Raw genomic sequence first — 10,591 nt, 5'->3', positions numbered from 1 at the left:
TTAAATTGTTTTTTAAATGTTTTTCAATTGTTTTTATATTTAAAATAAATTTTAAAAAATAAACACCACTCTCAAAGTCAAAATTAATAGAAAAAAAAACTCAAATAATTCTCATAGCTGTCCTTGTCAATCAACAAAGCCACCACTTCTCTTCACTAACCATCTCTCTCATAAGTTTACATCCCCTCTCCCCATCACATGCTTTGTTCCACTATAAAATGGTGTCCACACAGCCTCCTAGAGGTTCAGAACCATCTCTCTTATTCCTTTTCTTCTCCAAAATGGCCCAAGACAAGCATGGCTTGACTGGAATATCAGATTCTGGCAATCACATTTCCATCTTAAAGAAAAACAAGAGACTATTATTAGTCAGTTTTGCTGCTTTTTTTCTAGTTGCCACAATAGCTGCCGTTGCCACCGGTGTAAATTCACACAAGAACGGCAAGAATGAAGGCGCTCATGCCATCCTCAAATCCGCATGCAGCTCCACTCTTTATCCTGAATTGTGCTACTCAGCTATTGCCACTGTCCCTGGAGTCACTAGCAATTTAGCTAGCCTAAGAGATGTTATCGAACTTTCCATAAACCTCACCACCAAAACTGTTCAACAAAATTTTTTCACTGTAGAGAAGCTCATAGCCAAAACCAAACTCACCAAAAGAGAAAAGACTGCTCTCCATGATTGTTTGGAGACTATAGACGAGACTCTAGATGAGTTGCACGAGGCTCAGGTGGATATCATTGGGTACCCCAACAAGAAATCGCTCAAAGAACAAGCTGATAACCTCATAACCCTGTTAAGCTCTGCCATAACCAACCAAGAAACATGCTTGGATGGTTTCTCTCACGATGGAGCAGATAAAAAGGTGCGCGAAGCTTTATTGAAGGGTCAAACTCACGTTGAGAAAATGTGCAGTAATGCACTGGCAATGATCAAGAACATGACAGACACTGACATTGCCAACAAGCTCCAGAAAACAAACAGGAAGCTCAAGGAGGAAAAGGAAGGTAATGAAAGAGTGTGGCCGGAGTGGATGTCGGTAGCAGACAGGAGGCTGCTGCAGTCATCATCCGTGACTCCAAATGTGGTGGTGGCGGCTGACGGAAGTGGGGATTATGAGACAGTATCAGAAGCAGTCGCTGCTGCACCAAACAAAAGCAGCACGAGGTACATAATTCAAATCAAGGCCGGAGTTTACAGGGAAAATGTGGAAGTACCAAAGAATAAGCATAACATAATGTTCTTGGGAGAAGGAAGAAACACAACCATCATTACAGCAAGTAGGAATGTGGTTGATGGCAGCACAACCTTCAAGTCTGCCACGGTTGGTAAGTCCATCTTGACCCTTTCCTTTAGCATCCTGTTCTATTTCTCTGTTTACAATTACGACAGTAACGAGTCCCTTCCTCTGCATCATTTTTCCATACAACTTGTCAGAATAATTATTGACATTTAGTTGAAGGTGGGTTCCGTTGTTGCTAAAGTTAGGGAAAGAACGCGCCTTTGCAAATAATGGCATGGCTTTTCTTTCCTTTCCTTTTCCTCTTTTTTTTTTTTTAAATAAATAAATAAATAAATCCGTATAACATGCTATAAACTAAATAGTGCCATATGGCTGTTTGGGGATGTGTTGAGCAAGTTTTTCATTAAATTTTGAAATGTTTTTGCCTTGAATTGATTTTTTTAAGTGATTTTTTTAATGTTTTATATTAAAAATAAATTTTTAAAAATAAAAATAAAATTATTTTAAAATAAAAAACTCTCGATAAAAATGACAAAAAGTGTTCTGCAATCACGCTCGCCTCGGTGTCATGTCTTCGTAATTCTAAATTCTGATGATTGTTGACCATGAATTTTTTGGCATAATTGAGGGAGTGCTTTCGGCGATGACGAGTTCGTTGAAGGTACGGTGCTTGTAGTTATATTTTAAAATATTTTTATATAAAAAATATATTAATAATATTTTTTTTATTTTATAAAAATTATTTTTAAGATAAATATATAAAAGAATTTAAAAATATTAAAAATAAATTAATTTAAAAAAATATATTTTTAAAATACAGTGTAAAACAAACACGATATGATGTCACTTAAATGTGATTTTTTCAAATTAAGACAGGTGCATGAAAATCTTGAGAAAATAGTATAAACAGGGAAAACATGTGAAAAAATGCACAGCCATTCAGAAAGCTACAGTTGACATTTGCGGTATTTAAAAAAACCATAGGTTAAAAATATCCTATCTAGATAAAAATCGTAGATAAGAACTACGTTATTTTAAAAACCTTGCAGGTAAAAACTTCAAGCTGGGCTATTTTTTAAAAGCTACAAAAAAGAAAATTACAATTTCAACCATCACATGACGTACAAGAGAAGAGAGGACATGCCCACATCTTCTCCTCATGTCAAATCAGTTGCACGAAATCTCAGCTTAACTATTATTTCCTCAGCGCTCCCCTCGTGAAAAACAACCATTTCAATAGATTTCTTCGGCAAATGCTTCGACCGACGAGACACGTCACACAAATCAATCCTTTTCTAAGCTTTTTGAAAATCATGCAGGCCAATTAGGAAGCCGCACCAAATGGCCGGGCCGGCGTTTCAAACCCTGCATGTGCTTTTCTGTCCTTTCCCCTGTCATGAAAACAGCTGGAGAGCTATCCATTCATTAGTCCTGTGGTCCAACCATCTTTTCAAAAGATCTTAATGTTTTTTTTTTTAAATTTTTTTAATCAGTTTTATTTGTTTCTGTTAAAAGTAAATTTTTTTTTTTTAAATTCTCATAGATTCTTAAACAATGTCTATATATATGGGATAACTTGGAATTTTGTTTTACCTGTCTAAAAAAAAAAAAAACCAAGAAGAGATAACCTTAACATTATAGAAAATCTTTTTGCTCGGAACAATATCATTGTAGCTCGAATCTTGAGGGTGACCCCAGAAATGATCTTTATGCACCGATGGGGATATGATATGATAGGGAGGATCTATTCCCGTGACCCGAAAGAATATATTTTCTAGGAGCAAGGAAGCTAGCTCATTGTCTTCTTGGACTTTTCCTCCTTTTTTCTTGCCATTATATGCTTGCGGGAGGCTTCTTCGATGCTTCCTTCCCTACGCTGTCGCTTGTTTCCTTCAATTACGACTCGCTGGAAATGATTAATTAACTCTTATCCGACACATTTTGGATGTTTATGGGCTGTGGAGTTAGAGGATGGCTAACTGGCAATTGTCTCAGGTCACAAGTCATCTCCTTGCTTGCTCTGTGTGTATACATCTCCTTGCTTGCTCTGTGTGTATACATCTAATGTCGCATAACACGTGAATTTTGGTCATTCTTCTTGACAATTAGAACTGTGAATTTCTGCTGGAGAAAGAGATGATTATGCTTCGACCACCTAATTTCATTCAATTTGAAAATGAATTTCTAGAGCTCTTCTAGCATGTCATTTGGTGTCTGTTTAAAGTTTGCAGTCTTAAGACGGAGTATTGGGTTTCATCATTTCAATTGCTTATTTGAAAATATATTTAAATAATGATTTTAAAAAAATACTTTTAATATTAATTCATTAAAAAAATTCTGAAAACATAAAAAAATTAATTTAAAATAAAAAAATAAAATAAAAAATAAAAAAAATTTAAGAGTATCTTTTGAATCTAAAAACAATATATTTTTACTTGCATTTTTTATTTTCAAAAAAATCTTTTGTAGAAACTCATTCCACGCTTAATTTCATGCTTTTATTGGAACCGTTTTGTTTTGTTTTTATGGTACAAAAATATTTTTTTAGCTTTATATTATGTTTTTATATTTTAAGATTATTTTAATGTGTTGATGTAAAATATAAATCTAAAAAATAAAAAAAATATTATTTTAATATAATTTCAAATGAAAAAATACATTGATTCTTGCCGGGTATGGATATCATTTTTTGACAAAAATAATTAGATTTGGATGCCTTCTTTCTCCATTCATTCTACTAGATATGTAATGCCGAAAGAGTAGATATACCAATAGCGCTGGACATCAATTAAAGGGGTCTTGTTAGATGATGAGGTTTCAAATTGAATACCCCATAATTAGTCTTGTGCCCCAGCTAATATAACAAGTGGACTGGTATCTGCCTTTATTTTATTTAGTAGTTATTAATTTATTTAGTTGAAAACGTAGCTGATTTTAGGTTAGGACCTTTTTGAAAGTTTGGTAATAAAGATTGGTGGTTAAGCAGTTAAAACATTAACTACTTTAACAGTTTAATTTGCTTAACGAGGAAAAGAGTTAATGGCTTCTTTCAATTGTTCCTAAATGAGACAGCTGAATCCATTGATCATGTATTATTAGAAGCACATGGACGTTTACTCGGATATGCCGGCGAGCTGGAGTGTGCTTGATCTTGTCTTTTTATCTCTTTTGATATTTACATGCTGTTTAGACGTGGAACATGTAGCTGGGATATTGATTTGCCAAGATTTCCTTAACATTGCAGCTGCGGTGGGTCAAGGATTCCTCGCCAGAGGCGTAACTTTCCAAAACACAGCTGGTCCCTCTAAGCACCAGGCCGTGGCGCTGAGGGTCGGGTCTGACCTCTCAGCATTTTACGAATGTGACATGCTAGCCTACCAAGACACCCTCTATGTCCACTCAAACCGTCAGTTTTTCATAAATTGCTTGATAGCAGGCACCGTTGATTTCATTTTTGGCAATGCTGCTGCTGTTTTCCAAGACTGTGACATCCATGCTCGACGCCCCGATTCAGGCCAAAAAAACATGGTAACAGCCCAAGGCAGGACCGACCCTAATCAAAACACTGGCATTGTGATTCAAAAGAGTAGGATCGGTGCCACTTCTGACTTGCTACCTGTTCAGAGCAGTTTCCCAACGTATCTTGGGAGGCCCTGGAAGGAGTATTCAAGGACTGTCATCATGCAATCATCCATAACTGATGTGATACAACCAGCCGGGTGGCACGAGTGGAGTGGCAGCTTTGCACTGAGCACATTGTTTTATGCAGAGTATCAGAATTCTGGGGCTGGTGCCGGGACCTCCAGTAGGGTCACATGGGAAGGATACAGAGTGATTACAAGTGCAACTGAGGTTCAAGAGTTCACCCCTGGAAATTTCATTGCTGGCAGTAGCTGGTTGGGATCTACCTCCTTCCCATTCTCTCTTGGTTTGTAAACTAGATGTATTCTCTTCATGGCGCAACCATGTTGCATGTACTTGTAGCAGTGTTGATCGGGTGTCTTGTGTGGCCAGTGAGCACGTGTTTTCACATGTTGTGTTTTCTACGCCTACGAAATCAAACTAGTGATCATGAGAAATGTCGGCCTCACATAGATTGATAGTCGAGATTCCATAACCTATTAAACAATCTCTCTCGAGAATCATTGATTATTTTATATGATTAAGAAAATATATGATTATGTGTTGTGATTGTCAGTCAATCATGGATCAATTATGTAATAGTAGAGTTCAACATATCTTTCTGGAGACATGATACTTGCAAACATCTAATTGAGAATTGTATCATTTTTATAATTTATGTAAGGTCAGAAAGAAACTTAGCTGGTCCTTTAAGCAAGAAGGCTAGTGAATGAAACATCGAAGAAGATACGATTATTATGAACTATAATTATAATTATTATAAAAAAATTAAAAGAACTCAGATATACACTGTGACTTCTGAGGTGATGCACTGTTGATTTATGCAGTGCATATCGTTGTTTGCCTGCGATTTCTCACAAGATTTCTCACTTTTGTTGGCTCATGCTGGCTGCGCCTGATTCATTTTTTTTTTTTAATTTATCGAAGACAGGTCTTGGGTCTTGGCTGTGACAGCTTGGGTGAGCCTTGCTGGGGGGCTGCTTGGCCGTTTATTGCTGTCTCTTAGCGCGGAACTTAGCTGATTGGCTGGGTCAAGCGGGCATTGTCTTTTATTGTTCAATGGATATGGAATGATTGTGCATTAAATGCACAGTCTACTTGTGTTGTGCTTTGTATGCTTCTGTTCATTGGTGTAATGGGATTTCTTCGGGGAGACTTGTCGATTGCTTCATTGGTGACCAATTTTTTGGATCGTTCGGTTGCTGCTCTCTCTTCTCTGTAGTTGGGCTCCGCCATGTAAGTCCCCTTCTCTTTGCTCATTTAGCTGGTCTCTGACTGCCTGTTTCCTTTTGCTCTTTTCCAGGCAATTTCATGTCAGTTGCTTCTGTTTGTGATTGAGATGTTTGTGGCGTGGGTGATTGGGTTGGTGGTGTTTGTTGAGCTATAAATTCATTGGGTTTCGGATGTTGTTGGTTTGTGGGATGGTCTACGGGCTTTTCTATTTTTTCGCCTTTTCCTTTAGCGAAGAAGGCTGTGTTTTGTTGTTGGGTGCTTGATTTATTTCTCTTTGTGCTCTTTTTTTTGTTCTTTCCTAGCTCACGATTTGTCCTACCAACGCCCTGCTTTTGGATTGAATCCCCCCCCACCCTCAAAATACGTTTCTTCCATTTTTCAGTGCGTTGTCTATGTCTGTTGTAACTGGTTTTTGTTGAGGCTTCATCTTTAAACTTTTTTTGGCAGGGACTATCCTTGGCATCCATCTTCAATTGCTACTGTTAGTGGATGGCATGCTAGGTTGATATGTTGGCCTCATCTGTAGCATCTAGGTCGTCATAGGGTAAGTAGGATCTATCTGTTTGTTTGTGCATGGGTTATTGCCTCTCTGAGCTATGTAGTTTTGGGTTGCTGCTGCCTGCTGATCGTTTCGTTGGTGCATTTGCTACGTTTTCAGTTGACAAACTGCATGGCATTTATGGATTTGTTGGCTTTTTAGCTTATAAAAACTAATGGTTGGTTTTGGCTGCTTTTCGATGGTGATTCAGTAGATATGCATGTTAAGTCGATTCTTTAAGATTCACAGGACTTCACAACTTTGTCATTGTCTCAGGTCAGTAGAAGACTTCTAAGCTAATGCTCATGATCACATGATCACATGATCACGAGGTTAATGGTTGGCTGTCCCAGAATGAATGCAACACTGGAGTAGAAAGAAATGGACACTGGAGTAAAATGCCTCCTGCTAACACAAAAAAAGCAAGAGGCATTTTGAATCCTAAAACGTCTAATTTTGTGCATCCATCTTGGCATGGTGACACAGCCAATAAGGCTCTGTTTAACTATATGTTTTTCCAATTTTTTTTTTAATTTTTATTTCATTTTCCTTTCTATTTCTTTATCAGTTGCTCATGTCTCTTTGCATCAATTTTATATGTTTTGTTCATATTTTGCTTGAATGGTTATCAGCTCTTTTGCCTTTTCCTTCGCAGGATTTGATCGCCTTCAACCTCTTATCCATTTTCTCTGACCCCTTTTTCTTAGCCTTGGTACCAATTTCAGCTTGTTCTTTTTTTATCCTTTTTTCTAGGTTGGTGCTGCTGCTAATTGCCAGGACGTGATTTTAGGTTCTCTCCTTGCCTAAAGTAAAGTCAATTACGTTAACGCTGCTTTCATGTCGTCCCCCCAATCTATCTCAGCCTTGTAATTTGCTGTGAAAATATGAACTTGCTGCTGCATCCTCCTTGCCCTTTTTCACTATACTTGCTGCATCATCAAAAACTGTACTTCTTTTTAGTAGACTGCTCCTTAATTGTTGTTTCCCATGGCATCCGCTCATAGCTTATGCTTATCCTTCTTTCCATTTACTCACATTCATTATAGCTTGGAATTCTTACATCAGTTGTTTGCATGCCTTGGCAATTTGAATCTTTGTTTATTAACAGTGACAAACAACATGGACCTCTGTTAATATTTTGCGTATAGAATTCTCTAATGTAAGACAACAATGTCTGTGTTTATTTAATTTACCATACGGTGTGCATTTCACAGTTGATTTTATTCTCTCCCTTAAAAACCCTACTGAAACATGTGATCGCACAATGGAAGATAACATAGTTACTACTATACACTAAAAAACTTGAGGATCTGACATGATGCTTCATAGTTTTTTTTTTTATCCGTCTTGTTTTGTCCTCAGTGTCTTTGTTTAATCCTTTTATAAAAACAAAATTAAAAGAGGGCCGCAATGTAAAATGCATTGAATATGCGTGGTGAAGCCCACATATTTTACATTTCTTATTTTGGTTTTAAAGTTTATTTTTTTAGTTTTTCTAGTTAATTGAAAAAGAATTCTAGTGATGATATTGGTGCCAACATGTTTATTTTAATGATATGAGAGGAGTTTGATTTTTATTTTGTTAGCCTAAGTAGTTCGAGATTTGAAAAGATTATTCGGGGTTTTTTTTTTTTTATATTACCTAACCTAGTTTTGGATAATTTAAAGTTATAAATTGGTTTATTGAGATTTATATGGTGGTTTTTATTTTTTTCAGTTAAAAAATAAATTAAAATAGCTCTTCTTGGTTCCAAACTCAACGGCCTTACCTTTTGACGTCCTGTTGTGGCCAGAAATCAGAAAACTAGAAGATAGATTGAGGGTTTTTTTTTTTTTTTTTTTTAAAATAAGGTACAGGTTTGCCCTTTAAAAATATAAACATGGCCCGCCACACGAGCCTTGACAACAAGCCCACGTGTGCTTGACTTATTTCTGATTGGACTAGGGGCTTGGACATGGCCTCTTTCATTTAGTTGTCTGTCCTTTTAAAAATATAAACATGGCCAGTCACACGAGCCTTGACACCAAGCCCACTTGTGCTTGACTTTTCTGTGATTGGACCAGAGCCTTGGACAGGACCCCACCTTTTTTTCTTGTTTCTTTGTTCTTTTTAGCAACATGTTATTTTCTTAATATGATAATTCATCTTTTAATTTTGATATGGTTTTTAAATAATATTATAAGTTTACATTAAAAATTAAAATTTTTTATTTTAATTATTATATACCTAATATGAAAATTCATTAATAATAATAATAAATTGCTCATGAATAGTTTTTTAAAATCAAATTTTTATTTCTAAAAATTGAAATAGATCTTCACATGAATTTATCACTTTTTTTTTCCAATCATACACTAAATATGAAATCATTATTTTAATGTATATTTTATTAACTTGCGTTGATAATCATCAAATTTCCTTCTCTTCTAGATAGTGATTCCAGTCATAGAATTTACTTTTATTAAGATAATCAAAAGATATATTAATAAAAAAATTGAATTTATTTTTAACAAATACATGTTTTCTATTTATTTCAATTAAATTAATTTTTTTTTAAAGTTTTTATTTTAATCACTGCTCTCTTTTACTAGAAAAATGCACTCCCTAGAACAATAAAGCCAAAGTTGTTCTGGAGAAGATTACATAATTGTTTTAGATGATAGTATGTTTTTGTTTTTTTATAGATGATTATGTATTAGAAAGATATATGAAATTTTAATAATAATTTGCTTATTAATATTGGATGATCATAAAATATATTTATTTACTCACATTCTTTTTTTTTTAATTATTAAATTAAGAATCCATGAGCAAAAAATTATGTTTTTTTGTTGAGAAAATCTATTAATTAGAAAAAGAAGGGATTATATGAGAATTTGTTTTTCAATGGAGTTTAAATTACCTTTTCTAACAAAAAATGATTTTATTATTGTATAATTAAATAAGAAAATTTGAAGAGCTTGACATAATATGACATTATATATTTTAATATATATTTTTATTTCAACTCTTTAACTTAAATTTTGGTTAGAATAAACGGACCTTTTATCATTTCTAGTATATATACTAGATGCATGTATTAACCATTATAGTTTTTCTTCTGGGTAAAAGAATTGCATCATCACCCATTTATTTCTTTGCATTTTTTTTTGCTTTATAATCATGAAGAATGAAACTAGTTAAAACACAAAATAACCTTTTTATGTTGGACCTAGTATTTATTTAAAAACTTAATCGAAATCATAGAATACTCATAAATTCTAGCTCGATAAGGAATAATTAGAGAAATATTTATTTACGAGAATATCATATCAAATGTCTGCACTTGTGATAGTGCTGTAATGTTAAATAAAAAATTATTATTTTAATATATTTTAAAATAAATTAATTTTAAAAAGTAACTGCTTTCAAGCATAAATAAAAGATTTCCAAGTGCATAGAAACGGTAATGGGAAAGCGCACTGTATTTTTCTAAATACTTATTTGTTTTTGTGTTTAAAAAAAGATTTATTTATTTTTGTTTTAAATTAATATTTTTAATATTTTTAGATTATTTTAATACTTTAATTTTAAAAATATTTTTTTAAAAAATATTTTTTTAATATTTTAAAAATAATTATAACCATATTTTCAGAATCATTGTTTTACGGGCTAAGCTCAATTAGTGATGTGGTTGAAAATCATTGCTGGGCTTTGTGTTAGATTCTTCACGGCATGAAAACCGTGAAAAAACGCAGAATTGGTAACCATCATCTCTGTTCTTGTCTCTACGTGGAGAATCCTTATCCTTAATTTATATCGTAAGCAGGCGGGTTCCACAGAAAGTGAACACATCTCTAGTAGGATGGACATGTTTTCATCTCTTAAAGAGGAAGAATGGATATCAACCCAACTAAGCAGTGATAATAGCAAAGCTACATGCTTATAAATTCA

General features: G+C 34.3%; 1 protein-coding gene across 1 annotated transcript; it reads left to right on the top strand.

Annotated features, from left to right (window-relative positions):
• Positions 1–225: 225 nt before the first annotated feature.
• LOC105142616 (pectinesterase-like) lies at positions 226–5,490 on the top strand. Its single transcript, XM_011050328.1, has 2 exons — positions 226–1,329; positions 4,489–5,490. The coding sequence occupies exons 1-2, from the start codon at positions 282–284 to the stop codon at positions 5,178–5,180; spliced, it is 1,740 nt and encodes a 579-aa protein (XP_011048630.1). The 5' UTR covers positions 226–281; the 3' UTR covers positions 5,181–5,490.
• The last annotated feature ends 5,101 nt before the right edge of the window (positions 5,491–10,591 follow it).

Source organism: Populus euphratica, unplaced genomic scaffold (assembly GCF_000495115.2).
Source record: "Populus euphratica unplaced genomic scaffold, PopEup_1.0 scaffold209.1, whole genome shotgun sequence".
Classification (NCBI taxonomy): Eukaryota; Viridiplantae; Streptophyta; class Magnoliopsida; order Malpighiales; family Salicaceae; genus Populus; species Populus euphratica.
Note: the sequence above shows the minus strand (reverse complement) of the source record. Positions and strands in the feature narration are given on the sequence as shown.

Excerpts from the sequence above, each read along its gene's own strand:
- LOC105142616 (XM_011050328.1), top strand. The coding sequence starts at position 282 with ATGGCCCAAGACAAGCATGGCTTGACTGGAATATCAGATTCTGGCAAT. Across the intron at positions 1,330-4,488 it reads CTTCAAGTCTGCCACGGTTG|CTGCGGTGGGTCAAGGATTC; the intron begins GTAAGTCCATCT and ends TTAACATTGCAG.